This window comes from Fopius arisanus, unplaced genomic scaffold (assembly GCF_000806365.1).
Source record: "Fopius arisanus strain USDA-PBARC FA_bdor unplaced genomic scaffold, ASM80636v1 scaffold00058, whole genome shotgun sequence".
Taxonomy (NCBI): domain Eukaryota; kingdom Metazoa; phylum Arthropoda; class Insecta; order Hymenoptera; family Braconidae; genus Fopius; species Fopius arisanus.
The window spans coordinates 82,604-108,350 of NW_011887797.1; the positions used below are offsets into that span (position 1 = coordinate 82,604).

General features: G+C 39.6%; 1 protein-coding gene across 3 annotated transcripts; it reads right to left on the bottom strand.

The window, feature by feature from the left end:
- Nucleotides 1-205: 205 nt before the first annotated feature.
- On the bottom strand, nucleotides 206-25,633 carry Pa1 (PTIP associated 1). 3 transcript variants are annotated; one of them, XM_011308071.1, is made up of 4 exons: nucleotides 25,536-25,633; nucleotides 25,274-25,364; nucleotides 25,026-25,186; nucleotides 206-542 (listed from the first exon to the last, which is right to left on the bottom strand). In XM_011308071.1, the coding sequence occupies exons 2-4, from the start codon at nucleotides 25,340-25,342 to the stop codon at nucleotides 317-319; spliced, it is 456 nt and encodes a 151-aa protein (XP_011306373.1). In that variant the 5' UTR covers nucleotides 25,343-25,364; nucleotides 25,536-25,633; the 3' UTR covers nucleotides 206-316. The 3 variants fall into 3 exon arrangements, with proteins under 3 accessions (XP_011306373.1, XP_011306372.1, XP_011306371.1); XM_011308070.1 differs by having other exon boundaries at nucleotides 25,469-25,587; XM_011308069.1 differs by having other exon boundaries at nucleotides 25,274-25,586.
- Nucleotides 25,634-25,747: the final 114 nt, after the last annotated feature.

Here is a 25,747-nt window from a genome sequence, read left to right on the forward strand (position 1 = left end):
AGGGTATCCGTAGTCATTTCCGTTTTTCTGTACAATTTAAGGAACTTATTTTCTAATATAATTTCCTGAATACTCAAGCAAGCCGCCTTTAATTTATTTAGGAAGAAGAGTAGAAGCGCAGATAGAAACGCTCGAGATGGTTCTCTAAATGGTGGAAAATGGGTACGAACATGAGAAAAATGGGTAATAAAATAAAAATGCTTCGTTATTGTGAAAAACATACTTTTAATATTTTAATATGTTAAATTAAAATTTTGTAAGGAGTTCATCACGGAGCCACAAGTTACGTTACCATCATATAATGTCTGTTAAAGTATCATGTTGCAGTATTCGAATCGGTCTTCTTAGAACCTAAATTTATTTCCTGTTGCTCCAGTCTTCGATGACGTAACATTGTAGATAGGACACCATTGAAGCTAGCCGTTTTTTTCTTCGCACTGCCTTTTGGAACGGCATCACCGATACGACGTACTGGGAGACGGGGGGATGACATTTCGTCCATAAAATCAAAGTTGTCTTTTTCTGCCGGTTGTAATACATCACTGAAATAATTGTCACAGTATTATCGTCCTTGATAGAAAATGCAATTTAATTAATTTCAGTGCAATATTTAGAATATCCATATTAATCATAGAATTCCACCAACATATGTTTAGTACCGATATATATACAACTAATTATCTGATTTAAAAAAAAGAGGAATACGCATTATTTGCATTTTTGCATTACCCTCCCTAGGAAAGTTTTTTGGTCGGGACCGGACGATTGCAATGCTTCTATTCAGAACCAATAAACAAGTAAATAAATTTCCAAAAATCTTAAATTTCCTCAGTTTATAGGTCCTGTTGAATCGAATATCTCAAATCCCTATTCAAATCAATTTCTACGTCACTTTGCAAATACAGAGGTCACGAGGGATCGCGTACGACACTTGACGTCAATTGCCAAAAATTGTAATTTATATTTATTAAAATGTAAAAACACGTTGAGGTTGTAGTGAATAACTAAAAACATAATCGATTTATAAACTTGTCATCATAAACCAAGTTGACATAAACTGGATTGATTTAATTCAATAAAATGTACTACAGTATATAAGAGATCTATAAATAGGAACCGGTCTTAATACGGACTTCATCTATTCTACGTTTCAGCCCGATCGGTGGAGTAGCTTTTGAAATATCGGTGATTGTTTCTGAAAAGTTGTTTGCAAATATCCCAGAAACTATTCAACCGTTTACATTTTTCGTTTTCTTGAAATGATCGTCTCAATACACTCTGTATGGATCAGTCTGAATGTCAGACTATACATATATGTGTTCTCACAAAGTTTTCTTTGATACTTCTTTTTCATGTTTTTCGAAAACATGCGTTGCACGCCCTCTCTAATTTAAAAACAACAATGTATTAACTTGAAATTTAGCGGAAAGATTCCTCTTATGACTGCAATATTTGGTATTACAGATGGATTAGATTAGATGACTCGTTCAGGAGATATTCAGCTTTGTATTTCAAAAGATTTTCTCAAATATCTCAAAAACGACTAGACTGATGTCATTTCTTCTTTCTTCAAAGTATTCGTCACTTTATCGTCTCTTTAGTTGAGCTAAAGAGATATTTTTACGCGTTCGAAGAAAAATATGAAGAAATTTTCATATTTTTCGGAAAAATTCGTTGTATGCCCAGTCGCATTTCTGTAGTTTGGTGAGGTAAGTAGATAAACAAGGCCGGTTCTCGACAGTGGGATCTGAGGGCGGTGCGGGGTGGGGTGAGGCTGAGGGTGAGGGCAATGTCGAATTCTTCTTGACCCTCGGTCGGTAATGGTTGGTTCTGCTTTATCAGCGATGGTAATGTCCGACGTCAAACCGTTGGATCGATTGGGGGGGGGGGGGGGGTGGATATCCACCATGTGATATCTCCCGGCGAATATCCACCGTATGATATCTGATATCTAATATCTAGTATGTGATGTCTACTATCTAATGTCTCATTTCTGATGTCTAATATCTAATATTTCATAGCTGACAATTGCAGTTGCTACAATTTTCAGACGTTCTATTGCCAGTGAATTTTTTTCTTCTATGCCATCTCAATAATCATAATTACAACAAATTAATTGATGATTTTGAAATTTCGTCTTAGAAATCATCATGAGTAGTAGAAACTAATAATGAGAAACATGAATTTTTTTCTTATCAAATCTGAGGAATGATTTTACACTCAATACTTCTCTCTCTCTCATTGAGACTGAAGCGCGCACTAGTCCACCGCTCACGTGGCCGCGTGTGTTTACCGGTGAGCACGTACGCGCCGTATAAACAAAACACTCGGCCTCTTGGATGCGCAGTGAATCGTTTTCGAAGTGGAATGAATATTCCACCATAGTCTTCAAAAGATGATACCATGCAACATAACACAAGTTTCATAATTTGCCATGATCTTTCTTTTTGGGCTTTACATTGAATGCTCATGACATTGAATAAAACAGAAATTAATTGTGCACTTTTGAACTGAATGATTCCGATTTAAATGAAACATCGATTACTTCATTTAATTGGATAACAATTAATGATAAGAAAACAGACACGAATCAATTTCAATTCTCAATAAAATTGCCTGAGACTCAGTGATTTTCGAACGCTTTCTGTGTGTTTGTGTGTTTAATGGTGAGCACGTACGCGCCGTATAAACAAAACACTAAGCCGCTTGGATGTGTGGGTTCGAAGTGGAGTGAATGCCTATTCCATGGATCGAAAAAATAATAGAATACAACATAAGAAGTATAATAATTGCAAAAGGGGAATTTTTTTTCTATATTGAATGGAAATGAAAGGAGTGAAAAGGTTTGTAACAATGAACATGAGAACATTTTTTGAATGTGGAAATATATTTTTACATTTTGCGAGTCGAAACAAAAGAACGATTTTGAGATAATAATTTAATTAAAAATGTCTGATTTTTCAATCAAAAGTTCATTAAAATCCTTTTCACTATTTTCGAATTTTGGATGAGTACTCTGGAACCAATGTTTCAATCAGCGTACATTTACCAAAGCTCAGCAAACTAACTCCTGCGCTGACTTAATGTGTCGATGAATGTCCGGATGAGTAGTTTCTTTGAAGAAGCAATTGTTGATCTTTGGACAATTGTAATCTTCTAAATTTACAACATGGTAGGAATCGCCAAGCAGTTGTTCCACATAGTGCTGTTTCTCAAGACCTTTCACATAAAATTTCCGACTATTCAGTAGAAAACTGTGGAAAACTTTGTCAATGTTACTATAATCACAACCACCAACACTCCATTGTATTCCATGACGATTACGAGTTAGCCACCTGTTGGTTACAATATATTGCATCTCCAGATCACTCCAGGCACATGGTGGTTGAAAGAGGATGTTGATGGGGGGAGATTCTTCAATATCTGGCGACTGTTGCACTACCACTGCACTCAAGTCTTTTATGATAAATTCTCCTCGTTTTTGGAATCCTTGCAAATCAATGATGAATGCCATGCTGTGCTTGTTCTTGTATGAATGATGATTGAATCATTTTTGATAGTCCAACTACTCTTATGTTCCGAGCGGAGGTGTGCAGTAACCCCTCCTCTGGGGTCGCGTGTTTGTTCACTGGCTACCTCTCTCCACCCCATCCTCATCCGATTTTTTCATTGCTTATTATATACTATGGAAAAATGAGCTGAGGACAGCAATTGCCACAGCCTCCATTTCCTCCAGCATCTCAATATCCGCACTTCGTCCATCCTCATTGTGTGACTCACATTCAGGAGAAGTCCCACCCTCACATGAGCTGCAATCGGGAGATGTTCCACACTCACTTCCTTCACCTGCAGGCCCTTGCATGAATATAAAAAAATCGTTGCCTTTTACCAGGATTGTGCGAACTCCAACGAGTGACAGATGGACTGCAGTGAGACTGTCAAATTGTAGAATAGCTTGGCTTATATGGGTAATCAGTGTAGGCACCGGTAGACGCATGAACCATTCCAGAGGTATGAGGACATTTTCCAAAATGCGTCGATACGATGTGCTCATGTCTCCTGCTGCCGCAGCAGCCTCAAATGATGGATAATACTCGTCCCACATCTCAAATTGATTATCATCAGACATTTTGAAAGATAGTTTTCGAAAGAATTTTATTTTTTAATAAACTTTAACTTGAGTATTCAAGAAGAATGATATCTCATATGGATGGTATTCGAGAGTCAACTGATGAGATTTCACAAAGATGTTTATATGTGAGCTGAAATGTTGATCTTATTGGAGTGATTGAGGAGGGGGCGAACTATCGGTTTTACTGAAATTATACACAAATACATCCGTGTAATACATACGTGTTTTTTATTCAATAATAGTACACTGTGACTTCGAGTGTATTAGCGGCGACGATAGAGACACAAAGGGCATTTAGCTATTGGCGGGGGGATTGGATTGAGTGATGAGGCCGATATTGAAGACCAATGCGTGCGGCAATAGCGTAGCTTAGCGATACTAGGATCCCTCCGTATCATCTCAGGCAACTTGTCCCAAGCCGTATCCACGGTGTCCTTGGCAATGATTTTGATGAAATGCTTCGGTAGGAATGCAATTTCCTGAGTGGTCAGTGCATTCAAATGCTGAGTTTCACAATATTTCTTCACGGATTTCTCTAGAGACACCACGTTGTACTTGGTGAACCCTTTTTTCAGACGTTACACATCTTCAAGGGGGCAATGGTACTGGGTAGGACTACCATCAAAAAGACTGTGATGGTAGAAACACTTGAAAACACCCTCACCTTCCAGAGGCTCCATATCAGGGCTGCCAAAGTCATTGAAATCCTCAATTGGTACTTCATTCTTGATAATTTGCTGTAGCCAGTTCTTCTTCTCTGTACCTTGGACGTAAATGTGTGAAACATTTTTGAGAATATAATTCACATATTCACGCAATGTCTCGTATTTGATATCTCCAGGAGTGTCTCAATGTAGTACATGGTAGTGACGTGACAACCACTGATTCACTTCTTTGTACTTGGGAAGCAATTCATCCCATTCATGTGGTGGATCCACTAAAACTGCTTCATGCACGAACTTTTCTTCACCATCAAGTTCTAGCGCGGAAATTGCAAATTCCTTCACAACAAATTCGTTGCCAACATTTTTGAAACCTTCAATATCAATGACAACTGCCATATTGTAAAACTAACTGTGAATGTTGCTCAATCCTCTGGCAATTAACTACCACTGAATAGCTTGGGTGGATGGTGTGCACATCTCCAGAATTTTGGAGGGAGTGGGGGAGCACCAATTTTCTCACTTTTTCATAATGTTAGTTTAAAAAATACCTATCCGACTCTATGGCCTCGCGATACTGAGAAAGCCGAAACCATTGAGAATTTTAGGAATTTTTTTTCCGTTGAATTTCAAAGTAACCACGTTCTCATACAATTGACCCTCACCCACCCAGTCACGTATTCTTAATATTAATACAATATTCATTAAGATGGACTAGTGCTGACATTTTTATAAATTCCAAGTTCTCCAGCTGCATGATGAAAAAAAAATATGATTGGAGGGGGGATCTCTCGCGGGGTAAATGGGATGTTTATAGCGTATAAGGAATCTCCTTCCCAGTGCAGAGCTGATTTGATTCTGTGACGTGAGTGTTAAAGTGCTCTGCCTTTGTAATGTCTGTTGATGCTGACCAACCAATAAGCAATAGAATTTCTCCTGGTGAAGTGATCACAATTCGTCAATTTATTCAAAAGGTGCAAACTTCGGAGAGGATGAAGCGAGATTTGCAATGGGATGCAATTGAGTCGATCAGCTCGTCAGATGGAGAGTCAAAGATTGGAAGCTTTACTGATGGTGATGATAATGATGCTTGGGATGCTCCTACCCCATTAAATCCCAACACCATCTCACCTGATGTCAGTGAAAACGTGGATGATTCGCCAGAGAGTTCAGCACCTGTGGAGAAGGATATTGTAGACTCACCCGCAAGCCCGGACCCCGAATCTCCAGAGAGTCCAGCAAGTCCGGACCCCGAGTCTTCAGAGAGTCCAGCACCTGTGGAGAAGGGGATTGTACTCTCCAGCAAGCCCGGACCCTGAGTCTCCAGAGAGTCCAGCACCTGTGGAGAAGGGCATTGTAGACTCTCCAGCAAGCCGAGACGCCGAGTCTCTAGAGAATCCAGCACCTGAGGAGAAAGGGCTCGGTGATCTTCCAAGCCTATCATCAGACAGCTCGATGATGGTTGTGGAAGACTCTGATTCAATGGAGATGGATCCATCTGCTTGTTCTATATCAGAGGTAGCACCAGTGATTCCAGCCAATATTGGCATTGGACCACCACCTAATTTACCGGATGACACGGAACCATTTGTCCAAGTGGGGGAAGCTGTCTGCCCATCAGCAGATGACTCAGATGATGATGATGTGGAACCTGTTCAAAGTTCGTGCCCGAAGAATGGGAAGGTATCATGTCTGAAAGAGCTATGATGAAAAAGCTGAGAGAAATCATCAATCGTCATTATAAAGTTGGTGGAACTTTTGTCACAATGGGAGATATTCGAGCCAAGCTGATTTTCTGTCCTCATGGAAATATTTACTTTCGACCGATGGGATCATTTAAACATTCCAAGTGATTGTCAACCAATATTAAAATCTATCGAGAGGTGAATAAATAATAAAATTCTACCATCTTATCAGTCCGCTAACTCAATTATTAATTTCTTTCATTTTTTTTCTGTTTCAGTTATAATTTTCGAGGGTAAAATTATTTTGAAAAAGTGGCTTCTATCATCAGACAATTAAACAGTGAAAAATGTTATTACTTACTAAAATGTTCAAGTGAAAGAATAGGGAAATGCAGCTGTAATCATCTATGCTTTGAAAACTCTCTAATATTATTCCGTAAAATATCTGTGCATATATATGTATTGAATAAAGAATATTTTCTCCGCTTGAAATCTCTGTCAATGCTCCATTCTTCACCATCCTCCAGATGTAAACATTCAGAGTTTACACGCCAGACACCTAGAGTGAGACGGACAACTTTTGGAGGCTTAGGCGCTTGAGCGAGACAGTTAGCGGAAGAGTGGGGAGGCATGTGGCGACTGGCCCAACGTTGTCTTGCAGCCTCGCTTCGTCAGTACATCGCACAAAATCACAGCAACAAGTAAGTGTCGTAGAACGTGATACCTTTTAGTGAATTTCATAGCGTCATCGATGTATTTTAATAATTAATGTTGGTTTTCTAGTGGAACTCGAAATTTACGTTTTCCCGGACCCACAGATGAGGGCAGAGTGGGAGGAGGAGGATGAACAACTGGAGCAGCGGTGGTTGGGGGAGGTGGAGAGAATTGGAGAGAACTTCCTGAAATATTACCCGCTGATTCAGCGCCTGCAGGTAGCCATAGACTTGGTAATCAAGTTTATGGCGTACCTCGGACCGCATTATTATGCTTTCAAAGTAAGTTAATACACATTATTTTGTAATTTCACCCTCTTTCTTCTTCGAGAACGTTCCTCAATTTTTGCGATTGGTTGGCAGAGTGGATGAGGCCATGGAGATGTTGCCTCATGCGCAGTGTATCGCAGCGGCAACTGTGATGATTCTGGACGCGCAGAATCATTACGGTCATTAAAGTAAGTAAACTTAATTCCTCTTTCATTCCATGATCCTCATCACTCTGCTGTTTATTGAAATTAATAAAAAAAATATTTTGTATGTTTGAGATGTATCATCTCCAGAGCATCCTTTTTATTTTATTTTTTTATTATAACTAGAATAAGATTTTATTATTTGTAACTAGAATAAGTTTTTAAATAATAAAAGTTATAGATAAATTGACGACAAATTTCTGCTTCAACAATTTATTTCATCACCATCCCTTTTCAGGTTATATTACAGAGTTGTCGCGAATATGTACAGTTTATGGGTTTTTCACGTTGCTGAAGAAGCACGGATTGAACTCTCCCTCCAGGAAGGTGATCTCCAGAAGCATAGCAGCAGCGGACTCACGATTTCTCCAGCTTGGATGGATCCTGTTGGAAGGCGTTGGACAGTCGTGGCGGCAGATACACGATGCACTCATCATTCAGAGCGACAACCACTTTAGCACCAAATTTAGTCGAAATCACCTTCAGATCGGGGACTAAATACTTCTGGTTGAGTGACAGCTCCGTTCGACGTTTGGTTGGCAAGAAATTTCCTTGCCTTGCGATTTTGGTGATGTCATGGAGATCCAAGGCGTGCTTCTCCATTATGATTATTGTTTCTCTCCTTGATTCACTTCGCTTTAGCAAATTTCGTGTGACTATACTTATAAGTTGGAGAATGAATGATGAATCAGTTGATTTACTGCAGCTACTTATAGGCTTGTCGTAAGTGGAGGGGGTATGCAATAATCACTTATAACATTAACGTAAAAACAATTCCAAGAAATTTAGGCAATCTCCACATAACAGGCAAAATTCTTCGCAAAAACTCAACTGCTACCATACTTCGGAGAACTCCATGAAGAAATGTTAATAAATCGATCCAACGGTTAAATTTTTCATGGAAACTGAACCGTCTGCATACTTCTGAGAAATTGACGAAGAAATGACAATCAATCGATCCCACTGAAACTTTATGACTCATTGAAGCTCCAACAAGCAATGATATAAATTGATCTGAATTTTCCTAAGGGTTGTTAGTCTTATTTCAAGATGAAACGTAGCAGCATTGTGCGCTGTTCCAGAATAGTTGCAATTTTCCAACATGCCTATCAAAATGCACAATCTCAAGAAATTCACCAATGGATTGATCGATGTGCTTACTATATTAAATTTTATACTCGAGTTTTGAAAAGACGAAATCATCTATAGGTTGGTGAGGAAAATAATATTCTCTCTACAATTGCTCGAAATCAGGGTTATCAAGAGGGATTCACAAATAGACAAAATCGAGGTGGTCGTGTGCAGGTGCCATCGCATACGAGAGAAGAAGAAGCGCTAGCAGATCGTGTACGCTGGAGAGATGGACCATCAGCTTTTCACAGTCGTATTCGCACGGGCATTGTCATCAATCTCCAACATAAGGATCTAGCTTCCTTTCTCAATGATGCAAGACAACTGTCAACAGCACGTGTGAGAAGTGTTCTCGAAAAGAATGGCAACATAAAGGCAAATGCAGTTTTAGTTCGAAAATTCACATTGAAAAAGGATGAAGTGATTACTAGTGAAGTTAAATATTTCAATACAAAGAATGAAATCATTCTACCAGCTACAGATCTGGCAACGTGGTTTGATGAGAATGTGAGTGAGCCATTGCTTACAAAAATTGGTGATTTCCAAGAACGTGACTCGAGATGGGAGTTGAGTGAAATTATAAATTTGATGGTTAATATGAACAGATATGTTCCACTTAAGGGTGGCTCTTCAACGTACGTCGAGCTGCCCTATGATATTCAATGTAAAAAAGCTGTTGTCAATGTCAAAAATTCGGATGAATTTTGTTTTTTGTGGTCAGTTATTGCTGCTCTCTATCCAGCAAAAAGTAATCGATCTGCCACTTCATCATATCCTGACTATACCACTGCAACTCTTCCACACAGCCAGAAGCTGTTTGATTATGCAAACATTCGCTTCCCCATCATCTTGAGTGATATTCCAAAATTTAAGAAAAAGAATGACTTGTCAATTAATGTTTATCGAATTGAATGTGGAATGAACAGTGGGAAGGAAATTGTCTCTTTCTACCTCAGCAAGATGAACTCGTGCATACCCACAATTCACTTACTTCTCTTTTGTTCGAATGTGCATGTTGCCGCTGATGTTCAACCAATTCACCACTTCGCATGGATAAGAGATCTCTCAAGACTGGTGGCGCAAATTCATATTCCCATATTGCACATTGTATGTGGTTGTGTGATCGATGTTTGTATCATTTCCGCGAGAAGAAACATTATGAGGGTCATAGACAGGATTGTGTAACTATCAATAAGTGCAAAATTATTCTTCCATCCGAAGAGAAAAAAATCTTGAAATTTTAAAATCACAGATACAAGGAGCCTGTACCATTCAACTCACAATACACGCTACAATTACGCTGATCTCGAGTGTATTCTTCAACCGTGTGCTGATAATGATGATGACAGATTGCAGCATAAACATATTCCATACAGTGTCGCCTTATACTTGCAGTGTTCCTTCGATAATAATTTATCCCACTTTCAAATTAAACGTGGAAGTGATTGCATTACGTGGTTTATGGATGAATTAAAGAAAATTGGAGTGATGGTGAATGATAAACTAAGAACGATTGTACCAATGGAGCCGCTCACGTACGCACAGTCCCAAGAATTCTCAGCAGCCCGAGTGTGAGATATATGTGAGGGGCCATTCATTTTGACAGACATTAAACATCGAGATCATTGCCACTTCATGGGTAAATATCATGGAGCTGCGCATGCCGGATCCAATGTAAACTACAAAAATTCACATGAAATACCGGTGATTTTTCATAATCTTTCGGGGTATGATGCTCATTGTATAATTGTGGATTTGGTGAAGGAGTTCAATGGCTCTGTCGAGTTACTGCCTCTAAAAAAAGAAAAGTACATTTCATTCAAGAAATCTATCCCACAAACAAAAGTCAACCTAAGATTTCTTGATTCATTTAGATTTATGGCTAGTAGCCTGCCAAAAATTGGCCTCCTACTTGACTGACGAAGATAAAATAATTACACGAGCACATTGCAACGCTGAGCAATTCCATTTGTTAATGCGGAAAGGTGTATTCCCATATGAATATTTGGATAATTGGGATAAATTGAATGAGGGAGAATTACCATCGAGGGCGGCTTTTTATCCCACAATAAACAATCAAGAAATATCAGCGAAAGATTATGCTCATGCGCAGGAAGTTTGGGAAAAATTTAATATTACAACACTTGGTGAATATTCCGACCTCTACTTAAAAACTGATGTTCTCCTCTTAGCTGACATTTTTGAGAATTTCCGAAAAAGTTGTTTCTCAGTCTACAAACTCGACCCACTGCACTACTACACAGCACCTGGACTGGCATTCGATGCAATGCTAAAATGCACCAGAGTAGAAATCGAATTTTTTACAGACGCTGATAAGCTCTTATTCATTGAAAAAGGGATCCCAGGTGGTGTAGCTCAATGTACAAATCGCTACGCGTATGCCAACAATCGGTATATGGGTGAGAATTATAATCCAAACGAAGAGAAGTCCTATCTCATGTACTTTGATGTCAGCAATTTATATAGAGCAGCCATGAGTCAGTACTTGCCCTTTGGTGCATTTGAGTGGAAAAATGTCGAAGGATTCAATATCTTCAATATTCCTGATGATTCACCTGTTGGATATATCTTAAAAGTGGATTTGGAATATCCTAAATAGCTACATTATGTACACAAGGACTTGCCGCTATGTCCTGAGCATTTTATTCCACCGAATCGCAAGAATACCAAGCTCATGACGACACTCTACGATAAAAAAGACTATATAATTCATTATCGGAATGTGAAGCCATGTCTGAGTCTTCGTATGCGATTAACGAAAATCCACCGAATCTTAAAATTCAAGCAAGCAGCATGGCTCAAGCCCTACATCGACTTAAATACAGAGATGCGAACAAAATCGACAAATGAATGTGAAAAGAATTTTTTCAAGCTAATGAACAACGCAGTTTTTGGAAAAACTATGGAAAATGTGAGAAAGCACAGAGATGTCAAGTTGACCACCAAGTGGGATGGAAGATATGGCGCGAGAGCCTACATTGCCCAACCAAATTTCCACAGTAGTCCAATTTTCCACGATAATATGACGATCATTGAACTGAAAAGAGTTCAAATTATATTCAATAACCCTAAGCGGCGACAGTAGCCGCGCGGGTGGTGTGTGACTCCGGCGGTCATCCAGGCCAAGCAACCCTCAGTTGGGTTAGTACTTGGATGGGTGCCCGCTTAGTCGCACCCCTCGGCGTATAGACTGCCGTCGTTAGGCACGGGTGTAGAGAGCTGCTGTGTTCACCGAGTCAGTGTGACTGATGAACACAGCAGAATCCTCGCATTACCGACCGGCTGCGCTACTGAGGTTTTACATGGTTTCCTTCAGTACAAGCCAAATGGGCGCAGTACGGAAAGTTGGCCCATGACACCGCAAGAATACTGAGAGGCTAGTAGGAGAGGCTAAAGGCTAAGACGAAGGGGTGCCTATCAAACCATGAAACTATGGTAATAGGAAAAAGAAAAAAAAATGTAAAAAAAAAATATTGAGTAAACCAATCTACATTGCATTTGCCATTTTGGACTTGTCAAAAATTTACATCTACGATTTCCACTATATTTATGTGAAACGTGAATTTGGAGAGCGATCCAAATTAATGTACACAGACACACACTGCCTTCTGTATCAGTTCAATGTTCCCGACATTTATGACTTCATCAAAAGAGATATTTCGAAATTTGACACTTCCAACTACCCAGCAGAGAATGTTTATCAAATACCAAGAGTGAATAAAAGAGTGATAGGATTAATGAAGGATGAATGGAATGGTAAAATTATGACTGATATTGTGGGCCTGCGTGCCAAGCTTTATACTCTCAAGGTGTTGGGTGATGCGCGAGAGAAAAAACGAGCCAAGGGTGTGAGAGGGGCAACACTGAGAACAATTACCTTTGAAGACTATAAACACTGTCTCTTTCAGCAGAAGAAACTGGTGAAATCACAATATTTGATTCAAAGTAAAAAACATCAAGTTTACACGGTGAAACAGAACAAGTTAGCACTGAGTTATGATGATGATAAGAGAATTGTTTTACTTGATTCAACAGACACTGCCTTATGGTTACAATGAATGAAAGACACAAATATATTCCAAATAATGTTTTTCTTTATTATAAAATTACATTTGATTAGAGTCTATCCAACTGTTGTGAGTATTATCAAATCCCAGCCACTTGACATATTCCTTCTTCCCCCGCCTCTTCAGCACCTTCTCAACGAGAAACACATCTGGATACATGACGTGACTCAACTTCTCTTGGTAGAAGCCACCTTCAATTGCATCATCTTTTCCATCAACCAGCTTATATGTTACGGGATTGGTACTTTGCACTTCTTTAATTGCAATTATTTCAGTTGTCCAGTCGGGGGTATAGCGTTTTTCGAATACAGTTTTATACTTGCTGATTCGCACTTTATCACCCACTTTGAATTTAATTTTCCCCTTCTTATTCTCTCGTACGTCTCCATAAATTGATTTCAGCAACGATTTCTCATTCTTGGATGTAACATCTTTAGGCTTTATTTTTATTGTACGATGGTTCGTGTTATTAAATTCTGCAACTAAATCACCAATACTATCAATCCATTTGGAGGTTCCACGAATTGAGAATTGTTTCCACATTTTATTTTTCAATGTTCTATTGAAGCGTTCACATATTGATGCCTTGAGGTTGCTGAAGGTCGAGTATATGTGTATGTTGTGCTGCTTCATAAGAGTTTGGAAACTTTTATTATAAAATTCTTTACCTTGATCATCATGGAGTTTTTTTAGGATTCGCCGCTCTTGAAAGATGAGATACATGGCATCCACAACGTCATTGGCACTTTTTGACTTAATAGGAATGGCCCATGCATACTTGGAGAAAATTTCAATTACAGTTAGCAGATAGCGGTAATTTTTGTTGCTGTGTGCATATTTGATCATATCCACGAGATCAGCCTGCCACGTTTCATCCAGCCGTCGAACCTCAACGCATCTTCTTGGGTAGTTTCGTCGAGCCGACCGATGAAGTTCCTCGGCTATTGTTCGCCTCTTGGACTCCGTTTTCTTGTTTATTAATTTTAGGAATTGCACGTTCGTGCAGTCCTATTTTTTTCTAAACTCTCACAAAACGTTTAGTGAATGCACTTTTCAAATCCCTAATGTTTCTCTCTTGGGCATCCAAATTCTGCCCAACTGGATCCCGTTCAGCTTTCAGACGTTTATGCAAAATATGCAGTGAAACTGCATCAGAATCCACCACTGGATCGGCAACATGGCATAACCTCCTTCCTTCTAAACTATAATTCCCTTCGGCAGTACGTGTAAATCCATCACCTGGCGGACCTCGTCTTCCAACAGTGGTGAGCTTGCTGCTGCTGCTGTGTGATAACTGTCGTTCAAACACATCGACATTTATGATGAGAATGAGATGATTCACGCGAGTGCAAACTTTAATATATAATTCCAGCTTCACGTAGTTCTTCGATAATGGAGAGAATTTCATTGGAATGATTGGGATTACCGGCAGCTTGAGATGCCATGAGCAAGCGGAGTCCATTCACCAATTCATTTGGATTATCCGAGTAAATATAATCCATTTTCCTGGACATTGTCCTTGGAGCCACCATAAGTTCTGGTATTAGTCCTTTACCGCTCTTTTCATACGGTCTAATTAGAGGTTCAATGATATTCAAAAATGTTTCCGTAGGATTTTTGCGTCTCACAGCCTTATTTGGATCATAGTACAATCGATGTGCATTCGTACGGCGCAGAATTTCACCATAGTACATTTGATCTGTTTGATGTCTGATGTCACATTAGCGGTTTCTGGATCTCAATGGAATATCAAAGATGCCAAACCTGAAGTTGAGCGAAATTCCTTGTCGCCAATAGTCATTCTATCTCCATTGAAGATCACCTCAGCATTTCCAATTTTCCATTGGTCATCCACTCTTCGAACTCCAAATTGTTTATCCAAATGTTTTTTTTCTTTTGTGCCGAACATGTTAACATACGATTTGAGAAAATTCCCAACATCAGATTGAGCGGATAATTCATCAGCTGCGTCTGCAAGCACTGAGGCCACCGCATTCTTGGAATCGTCGTGTCGATTGCTTAACGGTTCAGGAAAATTAAAAAAATAATAAAGCGTAAGTAATAACATTTTTCACTGTTTAATTGTCAGATGATAGAAGCCACTTTTTCAAAATAATTTTACCCTCGAAAATTACAACTGAAACAGAAAAAAAATGAAAGAAATTAATAATGAAGTTAGCGGATTGATAAGATGGTAGAATTTTATTATTTATTTACCTCTGGATAGATTTTAATATTGGTTGACAATCACTTGGAATGTTTAAATGATCCCATCGGTCGAAAGTAAATATTTCCATGAGGACAGAAAATCAGCTTGACTCGAACATCTCCCATTGTGACAAAAGTTCCACCAACTTTATAATGACGATTGATGATTTCTCTCAGCTTTTTCATCATAGCTCTTTCAGACATGACACCTTCCCATTCTTCGGGCACGAACTTTGAACAGGTTCCACATCATCATCATCTGAGTCATCTGCTGATGGGCAGACAGCTTCCCCCACTTGAACAAATGGTTCCGTGTCATCCGGTAAAGTAGGTGGTGGTCCAATGCCAACATTCGCTGGAATCACTGGTGCTACCTCTGATATAGAACAATCAGGTGGATCCATCTCCATTGAATCAGAGTCTTCCACAACCATCATCGAGCTGTCTGATGATAGGTTTGGAAGATCACCGAGCCCTTTCTCCTCAGGTGCTGGATTCTCTAGAGACTCGGCGTCTCGGCTTGCTGGAGAGTCTACAATGCCCTTCTCCACAGGTGCTGGACTCTCTGGAGACTCAGGGTCCGGGCTTGCTGGAGAGTCTACAATCCCCTTCTCCACAGGTGCTGGACTCTCTGGAGACTCGGGGTCCGGACTTGCTGGACTCTCTGGAGATTCGGGGTCGGGGCTTGCGGGAGAGTCTACAATATTCTTCTCCACAGATGCTGAACTCTCTGGCGAATCATCCACGTTTTCACTGACATCAGGTGAGATGGTGTTGGGATCTAATGGGGTAGGAGCATCCCAAGCATCATTATCATCACCGTCAGTAAAGCTTCCAATCTCTGACTCTCCACCTGACGAGCTGATCGACTCAATTGCATCCCATTGCAAATCTCGCTTCATCCTCTCCGAAATTTCCACCTTTTGAATAAATTGACGAATTGTGATCACTTCACAAGTAGAAGTTCTATTGCTTATTGGTTGGTCAGCATCAACAGACATTACAAAGGCAGAGCACTTTAACACTCACGTCACAGAATCAAATCAGCTCTGCACTGGGAAGGACATTCCTTATAAGCTATAAAAATCCCATTTACCCCGCGAGAGATCCCCCCTCCAATCAGATTTTTTTTTGATCATGCAGCTGGAGAACTTGGAATTTATAAAAATGTCAGCACTAGTCCATCTTAATGAACATTGTATTAATATTAAGAATACGTGACTGGGTGGGTGATGGTCAATTGTATGAGAACGTGTTTATTTCGAAATTCAACGGAAAAAAAATTCCTAAAATTCTCAATGGTTTCGGCTTTCTCAGTATCGCGAGGCCATAGAGTCGGATAGGTATTTTTTAAACTAACATTATGAAAACGTGAGAAAATTGGTGCTCCCCTACTCCCTCCAAAATTTTGGAGATGTGCACACCATCCACCCAAGCTATTCAGTGGTAGTTAATTGCCAGAGGATTGAGCAACATTCACAGTTACTTTTACAATATGGCAGTTGTCATTGATATTGAAGGTTTCAAAAATGTTGGCAACGAATTTGTTGTGAAGGAATTTGCAATTTCCGCGCTAGAACTTGATGGTGAAGAAAAGTTCGTGCATGAAGCAGTTTTAGTGGATCCACCACATGAATGGGATGAATTGCTTCCCAAGTACAAAGAAGTGAATCAGTGGTTGTCACGTCACTACCATGCACTACATTGGGACACTCCTGGAGATATCAAATACGAGACATTGCGTGAATATGTGAATTATATTCTGAAAAATGTTTCACACATTTACGTCCAAGGTACAGAGAAGAACAACTGGCTACAGCTATCAAGAATGAAGTACCAATTGAGGATTTCAATGACTTTGGCAGCCCTGATATGGAGCCTCTGGAAGGTGAGGGTGTTTTCAAGTGTGTCTACCATCACAGTCTTTTTGATGGTAGTCCGACCCAGTACCATTGCCCCCTTGAACATGTGCAACGTCTGAAAAAAGGGTTCACCAAGTACAACGCGGGGTCTCTAGAGAAATCCGTGAAGAAATATTGTGAAACTCAGCATTTGAATGCACTGACCACTCAGGAAATTGCATTCCTACCGAAGCATTTCATCAAAACCATTGCCAAGGACACCGTGGATGCGGCTTGGGACAAGTGGCCTGAGATGATACGGAGGGATCCTAGTATCGCTAAGCTACGCTATTGCCGCACGCATTGGTTTTCAATATCGGCCTCATCACTCAATCCAATCCCCCCGCCAATAGCTAAATGAAATCTCACTCGAAGTCACAGTGTACTATTATTGAATAAAAAACACGTATGTATTACACGGATGTATTTGTGTATAATTTCATTAAAACCGATAGTTCGCCCCCTCCTCAACCACTCCAATAAGATCAACATTTCAGCTCACATATAAACATCTTTGTGATATCTCATCAGTTGACTCTCGAATACCATCCATATGAGATATCTATATCTGATGATAATCAATTTGAGATGTGGGACGAGTATTATCCATCATTTGAGGCTGCTGCGGCAGCAGGAGACATGAGCACATCGTATCGACGCATTTTGGAAAATGTCCTCATACCTCTGGAATGGTTCATACCATGTCTACCGGTGCCTACACTGATTACCCATATAAGCCAAGCTATTCTACAATTGCTACAATGACGGTCTCACTGCAGTCCATCTGTCACTCGTTGGAGTTCGCACAATCCTGGTAAAAGGCAACGATTTTTTTATATTCATGCAAGTGCCTGCAGGTGAAGGAAGTGAGTGTGGAACATCTCCCGATTGCAGCTCATGTGAGCTCATGTGACTTCTCCTGAATGTGAGTCACACAATGAGGATGGAGGAAGTGCAGATATTGAGATGCTGGAGGAAATGGAGGCTGTGGCAATTGCTGTCCTCAGCTCATTTTCCCATAGTATATAATAAGCAATGAAAAAATCGGATGAGGATGAGGTGGAGAGAGGTAGCCAGTGAACAAAAACACGACCCCAGAGGAGGGGTTACTGCACACCTCCGCTCGGAACATAAGAGTAGTTGGACTATCAAAAATGATTCAATCATCATTCATACAAGAACAAGCACAGCATGGCATTCATCATTGATTTGCAAGGTGTGACGAAATTCCAGGCGAATCCGTCACCTGTATTCCCGTAGGGTAACTACCTAGATTAAGGGCGAGAGAGAACCGCGAAAAATTAATAAACTACTCAACCAACACGGATCCCGGGACCCACATCTATTAGCTACCTGCTACCCTAAAAAGGTCTCGGAGAAAAGCTACCTGCTACCTTAGCTAAACTCGCGAAAAGCTACCTGCTACCTTGGTAAAACTCGCAAAAGCTACCTGCTATCTGAATATAATCCGGGGAAAAGCTACCTGAATAATCCCCGAGTAATTAGCTACCTGCTACCTAATCTCCTCTCGGAGACAGGCTACCTGATACCTTCTCTAATTTTCCCCCAGGCTCGCGACGCTAAGATAATCATTAAAGTAGTAAGTGGACAGCAGTTAAAACCCTACAGTTTAGATGAACCCTGATAAAAATTCGGTTACAGTTATCGATTAGGAAATAGTTTAAATTCCCCTTAAATCCCCGTATAATAGTTGAGAATTGTCTGCGCAAAATCGGGTTAAGGGCCGGAGACTATCGAGAAAAATTAGCCGATATACTGTGCTTCCGGTAGTCCCTGAAACCCTTTTTGGTTAATTGAATAGGAGAATCCATAGATTAGGTCGAGACACCTACGCTCCCTTAGTTGCGAGAGGGTTAGGGTAATCTTCAGTTTAGTACGGGTGGAAGGCCATGTGAGCGAACGTAGCTCTCTCGCTTGCATGGATTGCCAAGAGCTTTACGGTTTAGCAAATTAATATTTAGGTTTAGTTATAGTTATAGAGAAATTCGGATTAGTTAGATTCGTTAGAAGATCCCCAATTCCTCTCCGGAGAGGGTCCCTACCCGATGAGCTACCTGATGATGGGCATAGACGGGGCAAAAATCCACTCCCCCAAAATCTCGCTCGAAACCCCTTGAAAAACTTATTGCGGCTAAAAGCCGGTTAGCATAGTAAATGGAACCCCCTGAGTAATAGAAAATTAAAATAATATTAATATATAGTCGTAAACAGACAAAAACCCCATTTCAAATTTGAATTTGCTACGCGCCGCGAGCTAGGGAAATTCAAGAGCAAGGCTAACTCGGTATCTAGCCACGCGCGCCGCCACCAGACGGGTGCACTCGAGGAGATTCGCCCCCACCCCGAGTAACAGGTTCGAACGGAACCACGCAACCGGCCGGCGTTAGTTCCCCCCGGGCCGTTATTCGACACACGTGCGTGAAAATCAGATAGTGCATCATAAAGACGCCACACTCCTGCCCCATCGTTACCTGCACCTCTAAAAAACTGCATTCCCGAGACTTCACGAGCACCCTGGTAAGTACCCGTGTGTTTAATTAAGTGCCAATGAGTGCGGGAAGTGTGATTCTCGGTTAATTAGATGTCGCGGGCACGAAAAGTCGCAAATGGCGTCGCTACCTCGCGATATGACGCCATACGGGAACCTCATGGTTGAGAAAGCCAAAAGGCCTCTCTTAACGGCTACCTATGCTCCCTAATGCTACCTGATGCTCCCTCGTGTTACCCAACAGCTATCTAATCATTTTAAGCAGGGTTTTGGAATTTAATTTCGCCCCGAAAAGACGAAATATACGGGATGAGGCACGCGGCTCGGAATACCCCTCTCCCATGCTACCTATGACTGCCTATTCTCCACGCGAACTCTACGTACTAATTTTTACTAATTTTTCGATCCCTGCTACCTACTTCATTGGGTTTTCTAGGCTCACCCGACGAGCTCAGGAAAAGACCCCGCTACCTGATAAATTTTGCTACCTTTACCGGGCTTATTGTTGCTACCTCGACTGACACTTAATTGCTACCTTTTAATAAAAATTTATCGTTGACCTTCCATTGAAATCATTGCTACCGTTGCATTAAAAATTTTATTGCTACCTCTTATTAAAAACTTCGGCTACCTTCGCGAGGCTGGATCAATTTCTCTGGGTGATGCAATAATGCTCCCCGAGACGTAATTGTCCGCCATTTTGTGGATTCCGGTTGGGCATGGGGACGCTCTTAGTTAATTAATTTTCATGGTTGGAATCCATAAAAGCTATCATGCTACCTCTCGCGAATTAGGATTACTTTTATATGGTTACGCAATTAATTAACCAATTAATCCGATTACTTATTGGCAGTCTCGGAGACGCCATCGGGTATATAATTTATTAATTCGTTAGGAAAATAATCCGTGCATTAATTAATAAATTCGCCGTTCAGACCCGTACAACAGTGGAATCACGAAGTAAACCCTCAATAATCAAACGGGAAAATCTTGGGTCACGGCTATCTGCCCAAGCACGGTTGTCGATTTAGCCCGTGATCGGAAAAGTTTATACCAGACCCCCAAATGACGCTACCTAAGCTGGGGAATAGGCGACCTATACATTCCCCAGGGTCTGAGGCCCTTTCTGTAATTTTCAATATTTCGATTTGCTAACTGTACGGATATCTACCCTGCGGACCCTATTGGTTTAGATAATCGATATTGAGTAGGCTACCTAACCGGGAAAACACGTTACCTAAGGGCTCCCTGCATCGGAGGACCTTTCCGCTACCTTGAAATTTTATTACACCCCCGGCATGATGGTGGCCCCGTAGGTAAAACAGAATTTTGGTTAGAGATCCCGATTCCTCTACCAAAGCCCCGAATAACGCTACCTAACGAGGGAACTAAGGTACCTAATGACTCCCTGGACCTGCGGCCCATTTCCGCTACCGAAATGGTCATCACGCTACCTCAACGGCTACCTACCCGACAAATACTCCTGATTTAATAAATTAGTCAGAAACGGGCTACCAAATTGAATAAAGTCGTTACCGAACGATTAAATAAGGCTACCTAACAGAATTTGTGCCTTAACAACTGATCGGTGGGAATTATAAGGTCGTCTCTCTCTCTCTCGCTCGAACCCGATTAGAACCCCCTGCAGTTTCCTATCTTCCCCACCTAAATAACATAAGTATTTGAATAAAATTTAAAGCCGTTCTCTCTTCCATACTGCGTTATAAAATTCCCATTTATTATTGTTCCCTGTACATTTTATTAAAAAGTTAAATCCTTCTCTTTTGGGCAAATGCCGGTCGTATGTAAAATGTAGACTGGGCAATCTATATTAATTATAAGTTTCCTAATGAACAATATTCATTTTTTTTGTGTCTGGTCAATAGTGGAACAAGTAAAGATATCTTCAATTGGTTTTTTTAATTTTCTTACCCGAATCCCCGTCCTTATAAATACCAAAATAGTTTAATTCAGGTTCTTGAGATTATTTCGAAGTTTGATAATTGAGGCTCTCGTCCACGAATCCGCCCCTCTCTCCACGACCCGCACACTGAGCAACCGAGCAGTCCCGTACCCTCGTACTTCCACGACTCTAGGTTTAGCTTCTGTTGATAGGAAATTCTGGGAATGATCAGTGAAAAATTGAGTTTTGAATACGGTTAGAGTTACGGTTCCGATTCGTCCATTCCGCGTAGCTAAAAATCGGCTAGCGCCCTAAATACATTTTTAAGGAGTGGAATGAGCTGCTGATTACCCCCGGAGTTTCGTTTAGGTTTTTATGGTTTTGTCGTTCCAGAGTCGTCGGAATTGCGAGAACGAAGGTAATGGTTTTGGCCGTGTTTTCGGATATCGATAAAATTGGGTTAGGGTTTCGAGTACTCGTTGAGCCCATAGAGGAAAAATCATTACAAAGGATTCCAAAAACGAGGAGAATTTATCATAAAAGAATTGAGTGCAGTGGTAGTGCAACAGTCGCCAGATATTGAAGAATCTCCCCCCATCGACATCCTCTTTCAACCACCATGTGCCTGGAGTGATCTGGAGATGCAAGATATTGTAACCAACAGGTGGCTAACTCCTAATCATCATGGAATACAATGGAGTGTTGGTGGTTGTGATTACAGTAACATTGACAAAGTTTTCCACAGTTTTCTACTGAATAGTCGGAAATTTTATGTGAAAGGTCTTGAGAAACAGCATTATGTGGAACAACTGCTTGGTGATTCGTACCGTGTTATAAATTTGGATGATTACAATTGTCCAAACATCAACAATTGCTTCTTCAAAGAAACTACTCATCCGGACATTCATCGACACATTAAGACAGCGCAAGAGTTAGTTTGCTGCGCTTTGGTAAATGTACGCTGATTGAAACATTGGTTCCAGAGTACTCATCCAAAATTCGAAAATAGTGAAAAGGATTTCAATGAACTTTTGATTGAAAAATCAGACATTTTTAATTAAATTATTATCTCAAAAACGTTCTTTTGTTTTGGCTTACAAAATGTAAAAATATATTTACACATTCTAAAAATGTTCTTATGTTCATTTTTACAAACCTTTTCACTCCTTTCATTTCCATTCAATATAGAAAAAAAAATCCCTTTTTCCAATTATTATACTTCTTATGTTGTATCCTATCATTTTTTCGATCCATGGAATAGGCATTCACACCACTTCGAAACCACACATTCAAGCGGCTGAGTGTTTTGTTTATACGGTGCGTACGTGCTCACCGGTAAACACACAAACACACAGAAAGCATTCGAAAATCACTGAGTCTCAGGCAATTTTATTAAGAAATGAAATCGATTCGTGTCTGTGTTCTTATCATTAATTGTTATCCAATTAAATGAAGTAATTGATATTCCATTTAAATTGGATACATTCCGTCCAAAAGTGCACAATTAATTTTTGTTTTGTTCAATGTCAGGAACATTCAATGTAAAACCCGAAAAAAAGATCATTGCAAATTATTAAACTTGCGTTATGTTGCATGGTACCATCTTTTGAAGACTATAGTGGAATATTCATTCCACTTCGAAAACGATTCACTGCGCATCCAAGAGGTCGAGTGTTTTGTTTATACGGCGCGTACGTGCTCACCGGTAAACACACGCGGCCACGTGAACAGTGGACCAGTTCGCGCTTCAATCTCAATGAGAGAGAAAGAGAAGTATCGAGTTCAAAATCATTCCTCAGATTTGATACGAAAAAAAAATCATGTTTTTCATTATTAGTTTCTATTACTCCTGATGATTTTGAAGACGAAATTTCAAAATCATGAATTAATTTGTTGTAATTATGATTATTGAGGTGGCATAAAAGAAAAAAAATTCACCGTCAATAGAACGTCTGAAAATTTTAGAAACTACGATTGTCAGCTATGAAATATTAGATATTAGACATCAGAAATGAGATATTTGATAGTAGACATCACATGGTAGATATTGGATATCAGATATCATATGATGGATACATCTCCCCCCCCCCCCCTAACCGAACCAAAAGTTCGACGTCGCCCATTACCATCGCCAATAAAGCAGAACCAGTCAATACCGACCGAGGGCCAAGAAGAATTCGACATTGCCCTCTCCGCAGCCTCACCCCGCCCCGCAGATCCCCATGTCCAGATCGGGCCTTGTTTATCTACTGAGGTAGGATGTTCGGACGGTGAACTTTGCTTTTTATCTTTAAATGATTGAAAGGAGATCATTTATTCCAAAAATCTAAAACTTTGACAGATTACAGGTATTCCATTCCGAGGCCAAGCATTAATGAAATTGATGGCAAAATAAAATGTAAAGAAAAATAAATGTGAAGTATGTCTTCTACCGTTAACAGCTAACTCCTCGTTTTTCATCATTTTTTAATGCCCATTCAAGTACTTCCCGCAACACAAATTTGATCCTAAACTCTAATGTATTTTAGGCTAAAAAGATTTCGATTTAAACAAAAGATGACGTTCAATAGATGGTCCACCCGGGCTTTAAAGGTTGAAACATTAAAGAATTAAAATTTGCAATTATAAAAATTAGCGAATATTTTTTAGCAATTATTACTACAAATTTTTGGTTCCAAATTTGCAATTTGTAATTTGAAAAAAGAAAGCTTACAATGGTCAACTTAGGACTATATCTCTAAAAATTCGATGGTAGAGTTTAATTTTCTATGTGCAATTGTTAATATGAAATTATACAAAAAATGAATACTTGCAATTAAAAAATTAGAAAATAAATTTCTCCATCATTTCAATATTTTCATGAGATAACTTTCATCCGTTCGAATTTCAATAAAATAAAAGACTTGTCAAATAAAAGACAATGCAATTTTGCTGAAAAAATCGGAGAAGCGAAAATAAAGAAGAATGAAGAGTTTGTAAATTAATTGTCTACTGTTGGCCAAAATTATGAAATGTTGCTCAATAGAAACTGCGAAAAATGTCCAGTTCTATCATTAGCCACTCCTGTTAGTGACCCTTTCGCTACGGACGCAATCTTCGGCGCGCTGTATTTTAGTGATAAGTCGAAATAGCATAATTATTATGCCTTATATTGATTTCTATTGATTTTCTAAAGAACTGCTATTAGTCCACTAATTATTGGATAAAATTATGGCTTCATCTCAGAATTTTGCAAAATTTTCCTCTTCAATCTATCGAAGATGATATATGCTAAAAGCATATGATTTCGACATAAAATAATTATTGAGGATGATTCCCCATTACGAAAGTATTTCCACAGTCTTTTCTGTGCAAGGGAAGGAAAGAAACCAATCACAGGAGGGAGTTCCGTTAAGTCATCATTAAAAGATGGAAAATTTTACAATATGCCAAAACGATGAAACGTTTCACTCGAGTTGGTCTATCAATGTCATAATTTCTACAATTTTTTCAGAATTTTTTTGAATATATCATTACTATAGAAATAAATATAAAGAAAAATTATTGCTATTTCCAATATAGAATTATGATCCAATGATAATTTTACAAATGGATAATATGTTTTTCATTTTCAAAATTACCTGAATTGTGGTAAATGGTGTGATGGTTGATGATTATTTAGAGGCTCTGGTGATTGATCCCGTCTTCCGGGCGACTTCCATTCTAACTCCACACAGTAATTATTACAGTTTAGACTGTCAATCATTAAAAGCACATCTCCTGGTTCTAATGACCACTCTTCCTGTATAAAAAAAAAACAAATGACAAATTTGAGCAATAAAAACTTGATGACAAATTTCCACTCTTTGGCTATGTCACAAAACTATACCTTAGATTCAACCTCGTATTTCTCATCATCAGAACACTCGATTGTCCACTCATTCTCGCACATGTCCATTTTTTATAGTACGAATTTTCATCTATATAAAGTTATAATGACAATAAATGGTTTCATGAAATTCTTCATTATTCTATTCGTAACAATTATTCACAGCAAGTTATGTACAATATCCTAATTACTAACGATAGATATCAAACTATAATTTCTTCAAGTGAATATGGATTTGACTCTGTGAGTAGAGTTAACCAACCAATATTTTGATGTGTTTGGCGTCAATGTTTCGGAGAATGAATAGGTTAGACCAAAGAATACAACCAGAGATTATAGGGGAGATTGCTAACGCCAATGGCGAAGCTTCAACCGCGAAATTTCCTAGCGGAACTGGCGGAACTAATTTTGCGGGTGTACCTGTGAATCAAACAGGTGGCGAGGGCAAGAGTGTCGGTAATTTTCGGAGGGCGT